The 22965-nt window shown below is 42.7% G+C and overlaps 1 protein-coding gene across 2 annotated transcripts in view; it reads right to left on the reverse strand.

The window, feature by feature from the left end:
• Positions 1 to 22965, reverse strand: part of SMAD1 (SMAD family member 1) — a 71125-nt gene that overhangs the window by 4360 nt on the left and 43800 nt on the right. For both annotated transcript variants that reach the window (XM_054030619.1, XM_054030620.1), the window contains exons 3-6: positions 13816 to 14073; positions 11131 to 11247; positions 6646 to 6867; positions 1015 to 1271 (exon numbers count right to left, since the gene is read on the reverse strand). In XM_054030619.1, the coding sequence (XP_053886594.1) occupies positions 1015 to 1271; positions 6646 to 6867; positions 11131 to 11247; positions 13816 to 14073 (854 nt within the window). The remainder of the gene's footprint in view (positions 1 to 1014; positions 1272 to 6645; positions 6868 to 11130; positions 11248 to 13815; positions 14074 to 22965) is intronic.

The following is a 22965-nucleotide window of genomic DNA, read 5'->3' on the forward strand; positions in this document are numbered from 1 at the left end:
CCTCTACATTTCTATGATTTTAATGCAGGGGTGGGCAAACTACAGCCTGCAGGATTGCCACCCCATGGCACCGCAGGGCTAAGGCAGGCTCCTTGCCTGCCCTGGCCCCGCGCCGCTCCCGGAAGCTGTCGGCACCATGTCCCTGCGGCCCCTGGAGGGTAGGGAGGAGCTCCAATTGGCTGGGAACTGAGAACCGAGGCCAATGGGAGCTTCGGGGGAGGTACCCGCAGGCAAGTAGCAGCATGTGGAGCCCTCTGCCCTACCCCCTACAGGCCGCAAGGACATGGTGCTGGCCGCTTCCGGGAAATGGGGCCAGGAAAGGCAGGGAGCCTGTCTTAGCCCTGCTGCACGCCACTACCACCCCGGAGCCGCTCAAGGTAACTGGTGCCAGGCCAGAGCCTGCACCCTAACCCTCTGCCATGAGCCCCCGCCACACCCTCCTGCACCCAACCCCCCTGCCCTGAGCCCCCTCCTGCACTCCCCATGCCCCAACCCCCTGCCCTGAGGGCCCCCCCCACACCCTAACCCCCTGCCCCAGCCCTACATTCATGGCTTTGCATGTAATTTCCCCACCCAGATGTGGCTCTCGAACCAAAAAAAGTTTGCCCACCCGTTCTACTGTAACATTCTATTGAGGCAATAAGAATAGTTGCTAGGCATGATAGAAACTACTTAACTGCACCATTATCAAACCTAAAAAAACTTAATGGGGAGAAATCTGAAACTGAGAACCTACAGGATGTACCTTTGATTTTAAAATTCTGTACACCAACAAAATGATGTTTGTCCAAGGGGATAGCTTTGTATATTTAAGGACATGCATACAGCTTTTGTTTTATAGAGAAAGTGTTAATAAAATATAACACACATTTACAATCAATGTAATTGTTGATAGGGGAACTTCTCCAATACAAGGCATGAAATGGAACGGTTTTCACCAGGATTATTTAACGTAATTCAAAAGGGAATATTATTTTGCTTACAAAACACAAGCCCAACTGAACTCTTACCTACCTTTACAAAACTCATACGGATAGTGCACATCTTAGTAAGCTCATACACTGTTTCAAAGCCATGGTTCACTGATTGAGCCAGAAGCTGAGCAAACTCTTGGTTGTTGAAAATTTTCAAACTGCAGCCACTGGGAATTTTACAAACTGTGGTTGGATGGAACCCATGGTGATAGTTGCAGTTTCGACTTTGAACAAAAATACTGCTGTCACTAAGGCATTCAGCATACACTTCTCCCCCAACATAATAGAGGTGAACTCCTAAAAGGAAAAAATATTTGTTATGGACAGGTCAAATTAATTCATCTCACATGTACAATCTGGCACACATCTTTGTGGAGATGTTTTTGTGCTTCTCCAGCCTAAAGAGAAACATTATATTTCACTCACTAGTAGGACTCTTAAAGCTTTGTTGTACCTGTACCTCCAGATTCCACCAAAGTTTGTTTTTCAAATCAACTGTTCATTGAAGTTCTGAAACCTGTTCATTAAAGTTTCACTTCTTGTAAACCACACAGAAGAAAATTACTGTAACAGTGCAAGATGACAGATTTACAGGGCCAGAACATCTGCACACATCCCATGGGTTCATACTCAGGGAACGAAGGTGGACAGAAGATTGACTGGGCCCAGGGTAGGGAGAACAGGCAAAGAATCCTCGGAAAATAGTAATACAGCTCCAAGATGGATTCTCCCCCAGCATGTACTAGCTAGGATGAGTTTCTGTTAGGATAGCTTCAACAGAGGTGCACTTCCAGGGAGCCAGAGCACAGTGCATTGTCCAGAGGAACAGCTTAAGGCCATGTGAATCCTATGGCTTCTCATGGACCCCTCAAGATCTGAGGCCATACCTTCAGCCTTTTCTATAGGCAACAACAAACCTCTATGGGATACTAGTGGAGGGTGTGGAATCTCTAGAGATCTCTCCTCCTGAGCCCCACATACAGGCTTTTAAACTTTACGAACTGTGGGGCTCAAGTTTTCCACTGTTGGAATAATCAATTTGAAATAGCAAAACCAGAAAAAACGCACAGAAGTTATTAAAGTAAATGAAATTCCGAGAAAGAAAATCTTGACGGCATTTAATAGTATGGGCCACGTAAAATTTTGCTGATGACGTAACTCCCATATCATCTTATCAACAAAACAATCTGTGGCCATGTCTTCAAGCTGTCAATATGTTCTTCTTACAAATGGTGAGATTTAAATGGCATTTCTATACAAGAAACAAAAGAATGGCCATACTGGGTCAGACCAATGGTCCATCTCACCCAGCATCCTGTCTCCAACAGTGGCTAACAGAGCTTCAGGGGAACGATCTTAAACAGGGCAGTTGGAGTGATCCATCCCTATTTTTCCCCCTCCTGGCTTCTGGCAATCAGAGGTTCAGGGTCACCCTGAACCTGGGATTGCATCCTTGATCATCTTGGCTAACAGCCATCAACAGACCTATCCTCAGTGAACTTATTTAACTCTTTTTTGAGCCCAGCTATACTTTTGCCATTACAACATCCCATGGCAATGAGTTCCACAGGTTAATTGTGTGCTGTGTGAAAAAGTACTTCATCTAGTTTATATTAAATCTGCTCCCTATTAATTTCATTGGGTGACCCTGGTTTTTGCATTGTGGGAAAAGGGTAAATGCGTCTCTATTCACTTTTTCCACACCATTCATGTTTTTATAGAGTTCTATCATACCCTCCCGTAGTCGTATCTCTTCTAAACTGAATAGCCCTAATCTTTTTAGTTCCTCCTCATAGGGAAGCCATTCCATACTCCCATCATCTTAGTTGCCCTGTTCTGAATCTTTCCAGTTCCACTATATCCTTTTTGAGATGGGGGACCATAATTAGACACAATATTCAAGGTATGGGCGCCCTAGGGATTTATACAGTGGAATTATATTTTCTGTCTTATTTTCCTATCCCTTCCTAATAGCTCCTAACATTCCATTAGCCTTTTTGACTGCTGATGCACAGTGAGCTGAAATTTTCAGAGAATTATCCACGGTGACTCCAAGCTTTCTTTCTTGAGTGGCAACAGCTAATTTAGAACCAAATAATTGTATATGTGTAGTTGGGATTTTCCCCCAGCATGCATTACTTGGCACTTAATCTAGAATTTCATGTGCTATTGTGTTGTCCAGTTACCCAGTATTGTGATAGCCCTTTGCAACTCTTCAGTCAGCTTTGGATTTAACTACCTTGAATAATTTTTCATCATTTACAAACTTTGTCGCATCACTGTTCTCTCCCTTTTCCAGGTCATTAATGAATATGCTGAACAGCGCAGGTTCCAGTACAGATCCTTGGGGGACCTTGCTGTTTACCTCTTTTCATTCGTAAAACTGACCATTTATTCCTACTCTTTGTTTCCCCATCTTTTAACCAGTACGAGAGGCCCTTTCCTGTTAGGCCATAGCTACTTAGTTTTCTTAGGAGCCTTTGGTGAGAGACCTTTCTGAAGGCTTTCTGAAATCCAAGTACCATATATCAACTTGATCACCTTTCCCACATGCTTGTTGACACACTCAAAGAATTCTAGTAGACTGGGGAGGTGTGACTTACAAAAGCCACGTTGACTCTTCCCAACAAATCATGTTTATCTCTGTGTCTGATAGTTATTTACTATAGTGTCTACCAATTTGCACAGTACTGAAGTTAGGTTTACCAGCCTGCAACTGCCAGAATCACCTCTGGAGCCCTTTTTTAAAAACAGGTGCTACACTCGCTACCTTCCAGTCATCAGGTACAGAGGCTTATTTCCAGCAAAAGGTTTCATGCTGCAGTTAGTTCTGCAATTTCATTTGAGTTCCTTCAGAACTCTGGGTGAACACCATCTGATCCTGGTGATTTATTACTGTTCAATTTATCAGTTTGTTCTAAAACATCTTCTACGGATATCGATGAGGGACAGTACTTCAGATGTGTCACCCAAAAAAGATAACTCTGATGTGGATCTCTCACCCACATCCAGGGGCAACAGGTTTGTAGAAATTTTGGTGGTGCCCAGAGCCCTCTGCCCCCCCGCACCTGCCTAAGGCGCTGGGAGGAAGTTTGGGTGGAGGGAGGTGGTCTGGGGTGCAGGTCCTGGGCTGGGACAAGGGACTGGGAGGAAGTTTGGGTGCAGAAGGGGTGAGGTTGGGCTCTGGGAAGGGGGTGGGGGAGGGGGTCTGGGATGCGGGGGTAGGGGTGCAGGAGGAGGGATTGAGGGGTGCAGTGCATAGATTGGGTGTGCAGGCTCTGGGAGGGAACTTGGGACGGGAGGGGGTGCAGGCTCTGTGAGGGAATTTGGGGGCAGAAGGGTGTGTGTGTGTGTGTGGGAAAGGGGTGGGGTGCAGGCTCTGGGAGGGGGTGTGGGTGGTGCAGCGCTTATCTGGGGCTCCCAGGCGGGGTGGGCCAGGTGGCCTCCGCATGCTGATACCCCCAGGCACTGTCTCGACAGCTTCCTATTGGCCACAGGGGCGCTTGGGGCGGGAGCAGCACGTATGGACACAAACCCAACTCACCCCACCCAGGGGCTGCCAGCCACATGGAGCAAGCAGGCAGGAAGCCGCCCAGGTTTGCTGCGCTGCCAGTGGTGGGTGGGGGCCCTGTGCTGTTTTAAATCACCCGGGGACGCACCGGGGGGGGGGGGGGGGGGAGGGGGAGAAGAGGGGAAGAGAAGCACCTGGGGGTGGAAAACAGGGCTGAGAGAGAAACCCGGCCTCAAACAGTGCTGGAGCCAGGCCCCAGGCCAGGAATATTCCTGGTGCCCAGGCACCACGGACCCATAGAACTTGCCACCTATGCCCACATCCTGTGTAGTGAAGACCGATGCAAAGAATTCACTTAGCTTCTGTGCATGCTCCTTTAACACCTGAGTTTAGGGGCACCTGTTCAGCAGACTTCCTGTTTCTGATGTAAATATCTTACTGTTAGTTTTTGTCTCTTTAACAAGTTCTTTCCTGGCCTGCCTTATTATACTTACACACTTAACCTGCCAGAGTTTGTGTACCTTCTTATTATCCTCACTAGAATTTGACTTCCAACTTTTGAAGGATGCCATTAAATATGAAATCAAAATTAGCTTTATTTTAAGCACGGAATTCCTGCCATCATTCATTATATATAGGTACTTATTTTATAGCTTTCTTGCATTTTCCATCCTGCATTGGTATCTGGCCCAGTTAATGTTATTGTATCTCTGGTATCTGTACAGTTAATGTTTCAGTAGAACTTTGCTTGCAACAAGGCTGCTTTTAAAAGTTTACTTTGTTCATTTTCTATTTAAAACTATAAAAGTACATAGATACTTTCCAGGGTGGGGGAAAAGAAGAGAAAGAACGAGACTTAGTGGCAGAACCTCTGAGTATGAACCTGAGAGCAGCACAGGTACTAACATGGAAAAAGGATGCTTTTCAAAATAAAACTGTATGAAAACTAATCTCCCTGTGGCACCAGCTCAGTTTCAAAACAGTTTCCTGTGAGGTCCAGAACAACATCACTGTAAGAAACTGATCTCTGAGCATAAAAAAAAAATGAGTAGGGAGACATTCAAAGACAACTTTCCCTCTAAACCCATTTCATAGTACATCAATTTAAAAGGCAATATAGCCCTTTCCCTGAAATACATTTTTATTCCAAGGACCCCTTTCTGGAAAAAAGGTCAATAGAATTTTTTCCCTGCCTAAAAATGCACAAAGTACTTTCTTTTATTTTTCACGCTACATGGCTTTTTATTATCTTGAAGTTTTGAAAAGGTCTGACTGTCCATTTTGTTCTAATGGAATTTTTTCAGCATCTAGATACCACACCAATTGGTGCTCAAAATATACACCTATGGTTTGGGCAAATCAAACCCCTACCACCTCACCTCACCGCTCCTCCAATTAAATTGTTTTAAAAAGCAAGTTTACATTATTGTTTGTATTACAATACCACTGCTAGGTGCAGTGGTATTGTAATACAAACAATAATGTAAACTTGCTTTTTTGCTAATGTAAACTTGCTAATATAACACATTTGCTACCACAAAAATTAAAATAAGTAAATTTGGATTTAATTTACATGACAACATTCCTCTCAAAATGGACTATTATGAAGCTAAATTAAAAACAATCAATTCTTTTGAGAGAAGACTGTCAAAGACACAGACAGGAATACCATGAACTGTCCTTTGGACTTCTGAAAATCCCTCTTTTAAACTGTATTTGGAATATTACTTTAGCAGGCCTATACTCCTTTAAGGGAGTTTAAGGCCCAGACAATTTAGCTATCTTTAATCCAGAAAAAAAAAAAAATTATTTTGTTCAGAGAGCTAGCTGCAGTTATATAGTTCAGATTTCCAGAATCATCAATAGCCGGTCTGTGTGAGAGAAAGAAACTGCCTTAAATTGTTGTGCTAATTAAAATTAAAATCAATGAGAGTCTGCAGACAATAAAAAAAAACTGATTAGAAGATAGAAAGCTTCCTGCAATTATACAACAGGTGAGAACTTACAAGCATATAGGACTTGGCAAAGAAATGATATATTTGCCAGTGTTTATCATATACATTATGAAGTCATGTTCTAATGGTCTGTCCTTGAGGCAAGAAGCCCAGATTGCTGCATTTAGCTAGAAAGCAAAACAAACAAGAGAAAAACTAAATGCACCTTTGCCAATATGCCGCCTGGTGTTCTCAATGGTGGAATTCCGGTTAACATTAGAGAGCAGCCCAAGGCAAAATCTGTTCTTGTTGTTTGAAGGATCAGTAAAACCATCTACCAACACGCTGGTGGAGGAGGCATGAAATGCCTCCCCAACACGATTGTTCAGCTCATAGTAGACAATAGAACACCAGTGTTTTGGCTCTTCATAAGCAACTGCCTGAACATCTGCAAAGAAACAAAGAAAAGGTTACAATCAATGGCACTGCAACTAATATGTGTCTGAACTTTAAAGTTCTGCAACCTGTAGACCTTGGCTTAAGATCACAGAGAAATTCTGGATAAATAACTGCTAATTAAGTGCAGTCTATGGAGTTCATCTATCATTTAATTATTAAAAAAAAAGAAAAGAAAAAAAACCCACTTTTCAGAGCCAAAGAAAGAATTTGTACAAATACAGTTAAGATAAAATTACTTGCAAGACTTCAGACACAGGAAAAAAATATCAGAGCTGGCAACACGTACTTAAGAGAACATGTTGTGGGCTCAACAACCACACCTATCAAGCACTCCTGCGTTCTTTGCAACATGACCTAGATCAGCACTACCCTGGGTGTTGACAAATCAGTGAAGTACTCCCTCAGTTTATTTTACAGAGCTACCAAATTTTAAAAATATTCTACGTTACAAAATTCTGTATTAACAATGAGAAATCACATAGCAGAAATTGTCAGAGAACAGCTGGAGGTTTTCACAACTGCCTAGGAGACAGCTGGGATTTTGGCCACACAGACATGAGTGAGACATGGCTTGGGTTTTTGGTATCCAGGTGGCAGATTAATCTTTTGCATCTGGGAAGGCGATGCACTTCTTTTCCCCATTCACCTACTGGACAGGTGCAGAAATTACTTTAAAATTTGGGAAGAGGATGTTTGAATTCTTCATTTCTCTGCCCTACAGGCCACGGGATTGGTTCACAGTGACCTTCCCCAGTATCAGCCACTACAATCCAACAGTGGCAGTGGATCTTCGCATATTACAGTTGATGGTTCTATTAAAGTGATCAGCAATGAAATAGTCAACGTGCAGGTAGTCACTAGATTTCAGTGTTAACACCCTAATGAGATGCATAAGCAAATTTCACATTTCAGAGCATTTGTTTCATACTCTTTGCAAACTCAAGCAGACAGTACTGCTTCAGTTTAGATTCTGAAGATTTTTTCCCCACAATCAGAAGGGATAGGAGGCTTTTCTAAAAAGAAAAAAACAAATGAAAGCTTAGACTTTGGAACACAATTATGCAACAATTTAAAAATATGGAATCAGGGGAATTTACAAGGCTATGAAATTACATTATACACAGGAACCAGAATATAGTATTTTGGGCTACAAAAAAGGGAATGAAGTTCAGCAAAATGCCATGGAATAAAGGTTTATGCATCAATATTGAACAAACCTTTAAATACTAACAAATAAGAATGCTTTAAGATTTCATGAGATACCAAATGGTCATTAGGTAACATCAGGATCCCTCAAAACTTGTTTTTCCAATATTCTGATAATGGCAACAATCGTTCTTCCATAACAAACAATTCCTTATTCAGCTAGCAAACTCTGCAACAGTTTGAGAGAAAATGTGTATCCTGAAGCATCCAATCTTCTGTTTGCGCCTGCCTGCCAAGCTCTAAAAATACATGGATGTTTTAAAGGTAATTTTTTTAATTTTTGCTTTGGGATTTCCCGCTTTGCATGAAGGACATTTTCTTTGACAAAGGAGTTTCAAACAGGGTGTCCAACAACAGTATGTGCTTCTTTGGAGGTTTCCACTTAATGGAAAAGGAATGCCCAATATAGCTACAAATTATTAAAATCACCTCCAAATAAAGGAGGTTGAATAAGAGATGGGATGTGGCTGTTCTGTGTGTGAGGGTTTTAAAGTGAAGACGACGACTATTTCTGGGCTTAGTACACACAGTTTAGGAATCTGAGATAGCAGCTCTGCAGATCACAGCCCTAAATGCAAGCTGAAGTGCTAAAATGACAACGACGTTGCAGCAATTTGTTTCTCCTTTCAGCGCATTCCCGATGCCAACATGAACTTTAAGACCAACATTCTACATTTTCCTTTTGCTTAGAAAAATGATTTTCATACACTGATTTTTTTCTGATAAAAAGGACATGAGCAGAATTTTAAAAATATAAAATGTGATTATCAGGCCGACAAATAGTAAGAAAGCATGTAGCCTATGCAACGGCAAGCGATGAAAACTGTGCGAGAGAAAAATCTTGGTGCAGGGTTTTTTCTAGTGTGAAGTCCACTGCGGACCAAGAATATGCTGGGAAATGCTCATGAAAAGGGGTTTAAGTTCTGTAAAGCCACAGTACTGTTAAGCCTTTTCAAGTCATTGTAAAAACAGCCTTTAATTACTAGTAAGGGGTTACTACACTTTGCTTTCAAATTAAGTTGCCAGTAACTACCAAAGCTACCGCTTTGCCCCAGTTCTCAAACTCAGGAAGAAATCTTGCCAGCTGGCCATTCTTACAGAATGAATCATATCTCTCTCACACAGATTTCATACTAACTTCCTTACGTTTGCTTTAAGTCATGCAGAGCAGGTGCGTTTTGTCTCTCCATTCCCAGCATGGGCCAACAATGGAAATTACCCAGCTTCAGTGACAGGATGCAGCTTGTTAAGTCAAATCTCTTAAGACTAACAAATCTCCATAAAGAACATGCTTCTAAACATTTGCAACTAAAACATTTAACATAAAAGTTTATTGAAACAATTGTTTTTATATAACTACAGCAGACCTTTTAGGAGGGCAGTTAGACACTGGATAGGCACCACAAACAGACAGGAGCTCAAAGAATGAGCAGACAGATATAAGCAAAGAAATAAATTTGTCTTTTTCCCTTGCCACTAAAGAAACAGTGAATTAAAAGAGACTATTAAACTTACTAGCAGGAAAAAAAAGGATTTAAAAAAAATAGACCAAGTAGAAATCTTCTCTTAAGAATGAAAAGAAAAATGCAAGCCATTTCCTTTGGTTGTTAAGGGTCTCACATGTGATGCAAAAATTCCACAGCACAGATATAGTGTATTTACAAGAAAAAAAATGTGCAGAAGTCTGCAGAGTTAGGTATAAACACTGATAAATGTACTTTGGGCCTTCATCAGCTACAAAAGACAGTACACAATAGTGTATAGATCAGCAAAACAACTGAAAATGCCAAAGATGGTGCTTATCAAATGCAAGCTCACTCTGAAGAAGGAAAATAAGTGAACACAGAACCGATATAAATTATATTAAAAGAGCAGATATATTTGTGAGCCCAGACATTTTAAGCTTAACAACAAAACTTGTATGAAATTAAACAATAGCTAAATTGTTCATATGCTTGTAATCTTTATAATCATTCTGGCACAGCGTTCAACTTGCTACTCTCTCCCCTGGCTGGATGCACGGCTGTGCGAGCCTAAGTGTTCTCAGAGGGGGCTATTTCTCACCATGTGTTGAATGCACTAAATCCTTTACTCAGCAGTTATATTTGCAATGTGTTTAAAAAGCCGTGTGTAGAAAGTTGCCTGTGCCATAGGACGTAAAACAAAATGAAAAGAATTTAACACATTTTTCCTGCAGCAATACCACCTTATACTACAATCTCACAAGCTAAGCAGGGTCATACCAGGTCACTACTTACATGGGAAAGGAAACATTCCTCCCCCCAAAGCTCCCAGAAAAAAACCCAGAGTGCTGCAAGAAGCAGTGTTGGCAATTCAGTGTCATGCTCTTCTCTAGAAATCAGAGCTAAGCCAGTGCAATATAACGGCGTTTAAGAGGCACTTTGGTTGGACGTACTGTGTTTCAGAAGACGAAGCATATGGAGATCCTGACCCTTTGTATTAAAACATTCATAGGACTTTTCACAAGTGTAAAGATGTTAGTGCCAGTGTCCTGACCAAATCTCAATTTAGGCAACTATATTCCCTGCTCTAAATTCACCCACCCACCAACTGGATATCAACCGTACAACATCAGGCACTGTCTCATTAAGTCACTATAATCATAATAGATACCTTTCACTGCCTGTTAACAGGTGTGCTGTGTGCCATTACACACAATTACTATACTTTACCATAAGAACTGTTTAACTTCAGTGACTGTTACAAATGAGAGTTTGTAATAATGCTTTTGGATTCTTCAGGTTGGAAGTCAACATTTAAAACGTAAAACATGGTGATGCCTTAATTTAGTCATGTATGGTCACTTAGACTTTTTTAGACCTAGAGGCTCATAAGAGAGTATAATTTCACTCCAGCTGGGAGAGGAGGGAAAGGAATCCATATTCCCTTTAGTTTTTCTTATTGTCTATAGTTACATATTTCCATTAAATAATATGAATCTAGATCAATATTCAGCTTAAAAAACTTATGAGACTCTGCACTTTAGAAACCAAGCAGAAAAAAACCACATATAGAAGCATTTTACCTCCTCTATTTATTTCTGGGGGAATTGAGGGTGCCATCATGTTGGTGTCCATTGGCTGTGAGCCATCCTGTGTCATCTGATCTTCCGGAGGCAGGTAAGCAGGAGGGGGAGTATCAGCTAAATATAGAAAAGGCAGAGATACAATTCCTTCCCTCTCTTTAAAATGTACATATATATACACACCCACATAAACAGTTCAGCGTTAAGTTGGAAATACTTTCAGCCTGACTCAGCCATAACTTCCACCCACTCATCAGAATATCTCAGAAAGCGATCATGGACCTTGATTCAGGGAAGCAGAGGATTACTGTGTATGAAAGAATATAAGTAATTTTTATTGTAGCTATAACTATCAACCCACAAGTGAAAGCTTGGCTGCATTTCTGTCAACAGTGCTTCAAAAGTTCAAAGCACTATATATACATTAAATGTCTCCATGCTCAGCACTCTCAGCCCTACAGTCATACAGAACATGAACAGAACACAGGCACAGGATTTGGAGTCAAGAGGTTCTAATCTCATTAATGTTGTTTCCAATGTGGCCCTCCATCAGGGTAGTATCTGAACATACCGCGTGTGTTAATGAATTTCTCCTCAACATCCTCGTGAAATATCACCACCAGTTTATAAATAGGGAACTGAAGGACAGAGATTTAGGCCCAGATTTTGAAAAGGTATTTAGGCATTGCTGTGCTCACTGTTGCAGTACCTAAAATGATTTTAAACAGCCTAAGTCTCATTGTCAAAAGGGATTTAGGCTCTTAGGAGTGCCTTAAAAACTCCTTCCTGACCCCCACAGACTTTTTGCCCTGGTGCATGAGATTTGATTACTACCATTCTGCACCAGAGAGCAAGTAGGCAGCCTATGCAGCACTGTTATCTCCATCAATAAGTGAGTCATTAACTATTATGACAAGTAACCAAAAGGCAAACAGGCCAATAACTACACCATTTCTTTCATGCAACTTTCTGGCCTTCAAAATCTCAAGCTAGTTAAAATTAGTAACACAAAGCTCTCAACTAAGCATTACAGTAATACTACAGCTATGTTTTTCCAATTTTCACTATCCTTTTCCACTTGACCTTACAAACAGTCCCCTTTATGGAGAGTAGGCAGCATGGAATAGAATTCTAAGTTTGTGGGGTGAGGATCAAAATTTTGAGTCTTTATTAGGTCTCTAATGAACTTTGAGACATTTGTGTAATTGCAACTGTTATGCTACTGTTTGTATGTCTATATAGTACTGTGAGAAGGCCATCATTTTAGCCAGCATATATAAAATTTTCCACATTTCTAGATATAGTCCTGCTCCCCTTTCATATTTTCACAACTGGGTCTCCTCCTGCTCTACTAACTCAAAATGGGTGTCTGCCAAGAGACCTATCTCAAGGCAATGACTCAGAATACTGAGTCAGGGCTAAGAGAGCCTCAAGATGGATGCCTTTTCATCTTTTCCACCACAATGCTCTCTCATTCAGTTTCTTCAATGCAGCTGCTGACTCTGCTTTACCTCTAGCCAGGAATGCTGGCAAAGACAGGACTCCTCAGAAACCAAATCCAATGACCTATCATAAAACATCTGGCATGGGGATACTGTAGGAGATCTTTCCCATTACAGACAAAGCATGGGACCTCTGTGACCTGATCTGTATCCACTGGGACAGGGAGTCCCAGAGCCTAAATCATAATCAGCAGTCTTTCAATAAAATGTGTGTGTGTGTGGGGGGGGGGGGGGGGGAAGGAGTGTTAACCATAAAATGTACTGATTTTTCAGAAGAAATTACAAAACACATGCATGCAGCACACACAGTTCTGTAGTCTTTACCCATCAAGGGAAATTCTTGAAGACAGCTATCAGTAGTTAACTTCAATGAACACCCCCTTTACACAAGAAATTACATGTCTATATTTGCAAATCTCTCTCCCCTTCGCTCCTCCAGCCCCAAAGGAAGGAAGGCAGCACACTATTTGCCCAGGCTCCTTCTCCCAGCAGCAGAAAGTTAAATCAAAAACATCTTTCAGAGGCTGCTTTCTTCATGACACTTAGTCATGGACAAACCAGGCAAAAAGATAGACATTTCTGTAAAAGTCTATAGCCAACAATCAAAACAGAAATAAAAGGCAACTGTTCCACTGTCTTTAAGACAGACATGCTGAAGGTTTCTTTCCAGGGCCTCTGCTAAGAGACTGTTTTGCAGCTGAAGCATTTGTTTCTTGGGATTACATCACCATTTGAATGAATTTAATCAAGTGGTGGTAGTGTAATCCCCTTGGGAAACATCTTTAATAGAACCATAACCTAAATGCTGAACTTAAGAGTAAGTCTCTTTCCTGAACAAGGACATTCTGTAGCAATAGTTGTCAGAACATTAGATGTGCATAACACCCCTCCTCCCCCAAACTATATCAGGACTCAATGCTGCAATAATACACTATTCCCTCCCACCCCCACCCCTCCAAATACAGCTGATTTGTAAAGCAAAAACAAAGTATTTTACCTGCATTAGAAAGAATACTAAAAATTGAACATTATTGCTAGGCAGCCTGATTTAGTCGCCACGTTAGGTAGCATCTCTTCAACTAGCTACTGAATACACTTAAGTGCTGGCTGATGACGCTTTTGCTTAACGATACTTGCAATATCTAGCTATACTCTCCTTAATTCTTACAGAAGGTGAACTTACCTGGCATCTGGAAAGGACTTCCTGGATCCGAGCTAGCAGGAGAGTGTGGATAGGTGCTATTGCTGCTTCCAGGGGAGTTGGGATAACTACTATTGGGGGAATGGGGGAATGGATGACTGTTGGGTTGCTGGAAAGAGTCCGGGAAAGTGGCATTGTGTGGCATGTGAGGCTCATTTTGTCCCAAGTTGCGGAATTGAGCCAAGAGACTGTGCTGAGGGTTGTATTCACTGTGTCTTGGAACCAGCACTGGAGGAAGAACTAGAAGGGCAAAAAGAAAAACAACATTGAAGATCTGATCCCTAAGGGTTATATTATGCAGAGACATTTGTACTTAGATGAAGTAAAAAGAGTTCTTCAGAGTCCCTTATGCCATATAGATGTGTCTCAGAAATGAGGTAGTCACATTCTAGGAACATATGTCTAGGCAAGAACCCTTTCCTCGTATCCTGTTACTGCATAATTTAAATTCACAATGATCACACTAGCTGTCTGGATCCCCAGCCATAAACTTGTTTTTATGGAAGGCCAGTGTAGAAGAATAAAGGGAAAAGCTATAACAACCTTTTCTTTTTTTAAAAAATAAATGATCAGAGATGCAATGTATTTCACAATTTAATGCTGACATGTAGTTCATGTTAGTGCACTTGGTTCCCATGCTAATCGTTTAATGGTCTGTAACCCAAAACCCTGCTAATAAGGACAGATTTTTTTTTTTTTTTTTTAAAAAAACACAATGCTAATACTACATGGGCCTGGAACTAATCCTGGTTCCAACAGCTGTAATTTTATTTTTATCCTACGCAACGTTAATTAAAAAAATGTTACTAGTTTAACCCTCTATGCCAATTTACCAACAAATGCCAAATTTAGAGAGGGTTATATAATGCAATTAAAACAGAGCAATCTGGCAAACGAAAGTCCCACCCTATGTTACTATGGGACAAGCGAGATACAGGTCAGAACTTGCTAGATCACACTCTCAAGATCCATACACTCCAGGGAAACAGATTTCCTTTTAATTCATTTTAACAGAGGAAATGAACAGGACACCAGATGTGTTAAAACATAATAATCTTAGTCAGCTCTTTCAACCCAGCATTTCTGCCTCCAAACTCCTTATAGCAGTGGCAGAACCACTCAGAAGTTTATCCAGCTCTTTTAAAAGCACAGCTGTAGATTTTTATTTTGGGAAGGGGTGGGAGGAAGAGAACCATGGGGGGAAGGCGCACACAACAGTGGGAGACACATGGAACACGATTCCTTTTGTTCCACCCCACTTCACTCCCAGGCTAAGGAAAACTTGGGGGAAAAAATCCCTTTTGGAGCCTGCAGAGAAGGAAGGAGAAGGGTGGGAGGGAATAGAAGAAATACAGTCTCTTACCCCAGAGGCTTATGCTGCCTCTCAACTTGGTCTGGCCATGTGAGGAAAGGTCTAAGACCCAGATGAAAATTATGCATGTGGCACTTTGAACAAAGGCCTTCTCATTCCTCTGTTTAAAACTCACTCTCTGATGAAAGCAACTCAGCTGTTTACCTCAACTGCACGAGAGGCCACAAGAGTGTATGCAGTGTTTCTTGACTTTGATATATTATGGGGAGGTTTTATTTAGAGAAGCTAGCCCAAACCTGCAAATCTTCACTCACTCAAAACAGTCCTGACAACATGGGGAATTTATACTTAGAGAAAGGGTTGCAGGATCAGACCCTTGGACTTTAAGGTCAAGCTGCAAGTCAAATCAGTACCAATTTTACATACACATCCAATTTCACCGACAGCGGCTTCAGCACAGTTTTCACTACATTTACAATCCTTAAACCAGGGGGTCATTCTTTAAATGGACTGCTTCATAGTTAACTGTGTTCATTTTATGAGTGGAATGTCACACTAGAGGATGAATGTACGTTATGAGAGGAGGTTTCTTCATCTTCCACATGCTAGAAGTTCTTGCTCTTTGGCCTAATACATCACCAGGCAAATGAGTAGGAGAAACATGTTCATTCTATCGTGCATATTCCTTGCTTCTAAGGAACTATTTTAATTAATAACTGGAGAAAGTCATTTAGATTTACCCCAACATTCACCTCAATATTTCAAATCTTACCAGTTGCAACACCGCACACATCAAATTCCAATTCCTCTGAATATTAGGATTCCTCTTTTCATTAAAGTTCGCTCTGAAAAACTTTTGGGTTTCTGAGCACGTCTTACTCAAAGTTCAAATAGTGTATTACTTGCCATAGCAAACATGTGTTGGCCTAATAAATAAGAAGTGAAAAGGGTAACAATGAGAGTTTATGTTTGAAGATATAAAGATGGGAAAGGGAAAAATAATTCTTCCTTACTTTTCTGGGCATTAAAACACGGCTTCCCTATATATCTATTTCCTGCGGATGAAGGTCAAACTTTTCTAAGCGAATATCTGAAAAACAAAGTACACCATCTACCTTTCCCACCCCTACAATGACATACATGACGTCACAGGAAGCCATGCGATTTATAGCATTTTTTAAAATAGCTGGAGGAACAGGATATTTTCAATATGGTTTTAGCAATTAAAAAAAGCAGTATCAGATTTTCCCAAGGCATGCACACACTATCTCCAGTTGGAACAGAGCCCTTCTTAAAAAAAAAAACAGGAATAAGTACAGATGTAAATTGTACATTTCCCCCTCCGTGTCTTCCCCTCCCCTTGCTCTCCAACCATTTCCAGGTACATGATGTGGCTTTGGCGGGTGGAGAAGAGAAAAGAACTTGCAAAAAAAAAAAAAAAAAAAAAAAAAGTATTGTATTACATCATAATTTAAGCATTATTCCAACTTGTAAAAGAGTTTTGAAGATGTAAAACATTACTGTGAAGGAGCAAAGCAGGGGTTAAAGAAAACCTGTGGGCTCAGCTAGCCCCACTCTGCTATACCTGCAGCCAATGCCAGGCCAATAAGGGGGAGAAAAGAAGTGAGCCAAGCTCAGTTGGGGGCTGACTGGCGAGGAGACAGCAGCAGTTTTCGTAGCTACTGGAGACAAATAAGCCTTCCCCTGCCAAGGGGAGCCTACAGCTCAGCCCCAACTGTGGGGTAATTGAACTAGCAGGGCCCTGCCCCAGATTAAAGAGACTAATAGGAAGTAGCTCAGGGCAACAGGTCTTGAAAGCTCCCCCTCCCCCCGCAGAGAGGCAGATCCATCAACCCCTGTTTAGGGGTCGAACTACACACGACCCTGGGGAGGGTCTGGGTCCCCCCTCCAATCCCTCTGCCCAACAATCTAGCCACTAGGCCACCGAAGGCTCTATCACAAGTGGTAGAAAATGCAGGCAATGCCCTAGTCCCTGCCGAAGGAAATTTAAGAAAAAACAAAACAAAACCGAAAACAAAAAGGTTTCAGAGTAGAAAGCTCTTGAATGGAGATAGAACAGATGCTGAAATGGATGGCCGAGCAAAACACACACCATCAACAGCAGCAACTCCTGCAGTAGATGGCCACACAGCAGCAAATCCACGAATTGGCAGTCCAGCTAGGGTGACCAGACAGCAAGTATGAAAAATCGGGACAGGGCGTGGGGGGTAATAGGAGCCTATATAAGAAAGACCCAAAAATCGGGACTGTCCCTATAAAATCAAGACATCTGGTCACCCTAAGTCCAGCAACAGCAGCAGCAGCTGGTCGTCCAGCAGGTGCCCTCCATACTGCGATCGAGTGCTCCAACAGAATCAACTAACCTGCCCCATCAGGCTTACCAAGTTGGAGCCTGATGATGATCCTAAGTTTTCTTAGAAACTTTTGAGAAGGTAGCCACTGTAGCCCTGAGGCCAATTGACTGCAGTGCTGGCCCCATACTTAATCAGGGTAGCACAGACCACATATCATGCTTCAGACCCTGCAGCCGCCAAGGAACATGCCCAGGTTAAGGCAGCGATATTCGATGCCCTAGTTATGTTGGAGGAGACATTCCGTCAATGCTTCCAGGGGGAGCGGTACCCACCGAGAACCCAACCACGCCTGGTCGCCAAGAAGCTGCGGTACTCATGCAGAAGATGGCTCAAGTGAGAGGCAAAGTCAGGAGCGCAGGTTGCTGAACTGGTCCTGTTAGAGCAGTTTGTCCAGATCCTTCCCCTTGGGGGAAGAGAGTGGATGTTGAGGTACCATCCGGAGACCATGACAGATGCTAGCTATCCAGCTGACTGAGAATTACCTAGCTGCCATGTCCCCCTATGATGACATCCCCTCAGGGACCAGCTGTAACCAAGAGCCCCATTATATGTCTCAGATGATGATTTTTAGTAAATGGCAGAGTTGTTTCAAGACTCTACAAACATCCATATACCACCCCCAAACAGAGGGCCTGGTGGAGCGCTGTAACAGAACCTTAAAAACAATGCTCCAAAGGTTCGTCCTGATGGATGTCTGACACTGGGACCAGTTACTCCCTCCTCTTCTATTCGCAGTCCAAGAAGTTCCCCCGTCTTCCACTGGCTTCTTGCTATTCAAGCTTTTCTATGGGAAGCAGCCCCAAGGGATTTTAGATCTAGTTCGGGAAATGTGGGAAGAGCAGCCATCTTGAGCTAACATAGTTCAGTACATCTTAAGCCTGTGGGAGAAACTTGAGGCTTTAGGTTATTTGCCAGGGAGAGCCTCTTAGGCTATGTCTACACTACCGCCGTAAATCAACCTACGCTACACAACTCCAGCTACGTGAATAACATAGCTGGAGTCGACGAACCTTAGGTTGAGGGGTAGAGCACAGGGGTCGACTGCAGACCAATTTGCAGTCGATTTGGCGGGTCTTTATTAGACCTGCTAAATCGACCGCCGGTGGATCAATCCCAGAGCATCAATCCCGGCTGTAGTATAGACCTGCCCTTATATGCCCAAGAAACTGCCTACAATAAACTAGCACGCTTCTGAGAGTTTCAGATACTGGTGATCAGATACTGTTGTTATTGCCCAGCCCAGAGTCGAAGCTCCTAGCCTGCTGGCAGGGAGACCTATGAGGTCATCCGATGCGTGGGACAGGTGAAATAAGAAATCAGGCAAACTGACAAGCGTAAGCTACAACAAATCTACCATGTGAACTTTTAAAACCGTGCAAAGCCCAAGAAAGCTTATTAATAGCTCCCTACCCACCAGGGCCTGAACTAGGCCCTTGGGCTGCAGAGGTCTCAATGCCAGGTGTGGTCAAGATTGGGGACAACAACCTTACCCCGAGCAGAGAGACCAGGCATCATAACTGATCACTGCCTTCTCCTCTTCCATGTTCTCTACCTTACCAGGGCAGACTCACCTGATAACCCATCAGATTCAGATGGAACCGGGAGTTAAGGTCAGGGAAAACCCTCGGTCTCTGCCTCAGAAGTTAAGGGAGATTGTGAAACAGGAACTCCACTCAATGCTAGTGTTGGGGGTGATCGAAGAGTCTGGAGAAGCCCCGTGGTACTGGTCCCTAAATCCAATGGGACCACTCAATTTTGCATCGACTTCTGCAAGGTCAATGCTGTATCAAAATTCAACACGTACCTGATGGCACACAGATGAGCCACTCTGGACTTACAGGGATATTGGCAGATCCCCCTCACATCTGCATCCAGGAAAAAGATAGCTTTCTCCACCACCTTGAGGCTTTCAATTCCAGACCACACCCTTGAGATTGCATGGGGCCCCAGCCACATTTCAGCACTAATGGACTGAGTCCTTCGCCCCCATAGCTGGTATGCAGCTGCGTACCTAGATGACATGGTGATCTATAGTCATGACTGGTAGACCCATTTGAAATACATGGCCGCAGTGCTACAGTCCCTCGAGGCTGGCCTGACAGCAAGCCCCACTAAATGTTACCTCGGTAAGGATGAGACCACCTACCTCGGGTACACCTTGAGAAAGGGCACAAACTGACCCTTGATTAGCAAGGTCCAGGCCCTCCCAGACAAGCTCCCATCTTCCTCGAAGCAGCAAGTACACCAGTTTCTAGGTCTGGCCGGATACTACTGCCGCTTTATTACAGGGTTCTCATCCATTGCAGCCCCTCTTTCTAATCTATTGAAGAAAGAGCCCCAGAAATGATCCAGTGGACCAGAGTCTGTGAGGAGGCTTTTCAAACCCTGAAAGCCCAGCTTTGTTGAGAACCAGTCTTGTATAGCCCCAACTTCACCAAGGAGTTTTGTTACAGACGGACGCCTCAGAAATGGGCCTAGGGACTGTTTTATCCCAGGTAGTCAGAGGTGATGAATACCCAATCTTACACATTAGCCAGAAGTTGTTCCCGAGGGAGAAGGCCCACTCCGTAATCGAGAAAGAAGCCTTAACAGTAAAATGGGCTGTGGATTCACTCTTATCGCCTTTGGGGTGCACCCTTCACACTAGTCACTGATCACGTCCCTTTCTGCTGGCCACATGCCATCAAGGATACAAACCCCCGAAATATGAGCTGGTACCACTCCCCTCCAGCCCTTCTCCTTCCTCATTCAGCACTGAGTTGGGAGAGCCCATCTGAATGCCAACTTCTTCTCATGGGATGGTGAAGAGCAGTTGGAGGGGAGGCAGACCCCAAATTGTGTCCTAAGGGGGAAAGGATATGTGAAGGAGCAGAGTAACTGCCGCCTGGCACAGTAGGAGTTAAAGAAAACCTGTGGGCTCAGCTAGCCTGGCCCCCTACACCTGCAGCCAATGCCAGACCTGAAGGGGGAAGAAGGGAGCCTGGTTCAGTTGGGGGCTGACTGGCGAGAAGGCTGGAGCTCTATGTTTGGCTGCCTGAAAGTAAACCTTCCCCTGCCAAAGGGAGCCTGCAGCTAAGCCCCAAACTGTGGGGCTACCAGGGCCCTGCCCCAGACTAAATAGCTCAGGGAAACAAGTCTTGAAAGGCCCCCCTCCACCCCCACCCCCCGGCAGAGAGGCAGATCCATCAACCTCTGTTTAGGGGTTGAACTACACAAGGCCCTGGGGAGGGTCTGGGTCCTCCTCCAACACCTCTGACCAATGATCTAGCTACTAGGCTGCCTGGCCACCAAAGGCTCTATTACAATTACATAAATGCCAATTTTTTTTAAACATTTTGAAGAAATTTCAGTCTAGTCTACGGGGTAGGCAAAGCAAAGCAAAGCCGGCCCATCATTATCCCCAATTCAAGCCACCCATACCCTTTACCCCAAAATCCTTAAACTTGAGTTACGTGGTGCTTTTAATAGGCGTCGGCTGGCCCATCAGGCTACAAACTTAGCAGCTCCGAACACACACTAGACAGTTGGAGTGCCATTTCCAACTGAGTGAGAGCTGCCAACTCAAGAGAGGAGTTGGCTCCAGTTATCTGCACTCGAATTAACTGGGCAGGGAAGACATGGCCAGAGATTGTTCAGAAGTATGGAGGAATATGTAACAGTTCAAAATGCTAGTGTGAACACAAACCATTCTTACTCCCCCGTTTAAGTCTGTAGGCTTCTGGTTATGTTGAAGACCTGAATCACATGGAACAACAAATTACCGAGGCTCAGTGCAGCAGAAAAGGATAATGGAAGGGGAGAAAGCATGGGAGAGCATGTTATTTGGTGTTAAGCCAGCACAAATGTTGCTATAAAATAAAATAATCCAGTAGGGCATATCTTTGCTGTGGAGAAACCTGAAGGACACTGCTCTAGGTGACAGGAAAAGGGAGACATTTCTTCAAGCTTTCTCAATGAATAAGAACAGATACAGTGAGAAGCAACAATATTAGTTTTACCTGAGACAATCTTTAACTTGTTTCTTGTTAATACAGATATCCCTATTTAATGAGGGAAATATGTATTCATTAAGTGCTTTTCAGAAAGATGGCTAACAAAAAGGTACCATCTAAACTGGACAGATCTGAGAGTCACATCTGTCTGCTTCATTAATTAAAGTAAGGTTTTTATCTACCAATTAGAGCAATAGCTCAACAAAGCAACAAAACAAAGAGCTAGATTCTAGATCTTCTCAAACACCAGATTATTTTTTTTTACTCCAGGTCTAAAATTTGGTCCTTAGATAAGCTACGCAACTCCACCGAAGACTGAGGACAGCTTCTGCAGTCTGGGGATTGTACACGTTTAATTAAGGACATAAAACAAAGGTTCTACAGGCCAAATTATTACCACTCAGTGCATTAAAAAAGGGGTGGGGGGGACCGGCTTGACTTTCAGATTTCAGTTTAAGTTTGCAGAACTGCAGCTAGAAAAACATCTTATTCGTAAACAGAGTAAATTTGCATCTGGAGTCAGTCACTGATATTTACATATAGATTTACAGAGACACTATTCATAGTAAATAAGAATATGACCACATTCAGTTCCAAGCATGAGCTTGGTGCTGTACAAAAGTACAGCAACAGGGCCATTTCAAAGAGCCTACAGTACCAACACACACACAAACTAGCAGAAACAAGAAGCCATAAATGGCCAGATGAAATTTCTAATTACAGTAGCATTTTTTACTTCAATAGTAATGGTAATCTTTATGGAAGTAGTTTAGGGGAAACCTATTGGTCCCTATTCTTTGTGCTCTGTTTTTCTGTACGTTGAGTCTCTCCATTACTTCATTCTGTTGTCCAACCAATAGTAGTGGAATAAACTAGCGCAGCACATGCTTCTAACACCCAGAGAAGAGTGAAATGTGTGCAATTTTAGTTAGTTTCAACTTTATTTCTGAAATACAGAACAGAACAAAATGGGTGGAGTAAGAACAAATCTGAATTTCCTTTTTAAAATCTTCATGTTTAGAAGTGTAAAAATTAATCCAATTGAAGGACCTGTAACATTTTCAAGTGAGGGCATGTTTTCTCCCTCATTTGGTTTTGCCATCATCCTACATGAGCGCAGATTAAAGGGTTTAGTTCCCTTGCCACCCGCAGCTTTGTATTTACCTCCACCTGCTAGCAACTAAACTTTGGTAAACCTCTCTCTGTTTGAGACAGAATCTCAGAAGCCAAGAACTGAATGGAGGAGACGGGAGGAAGGGAGAAGTGGAAGAGAAAGGAGAGATACTTTGATCATCCATCCTCCACGATGTTAAACTACTTCTTGAACTCCAGGTACATATGCAAATTCCAGTTTTCCCATAAAAGTTATGAATAAGACGATGAATTGCTGTTGCATTTTCACTATTTACTCCTGGTGGAATTCTGTGCATAATATTTTCAAATTCTGCAAAAT

The sequence above is a fragment of the Malaclemys terrapin genome, chromosome 5 (genome assembly GCF_027887155.1).
Source record: "Malaclemys terrapin pileata isolate rMalTer1 chromosome 5, rMalTer1.hap1, whole genome shotgun sequence".
Lineage (NCBI taxonomy): Eukaryota > Metazoa > Chordata > Testudines > Emydidae > Malaclemys > Malaclemys terrapin.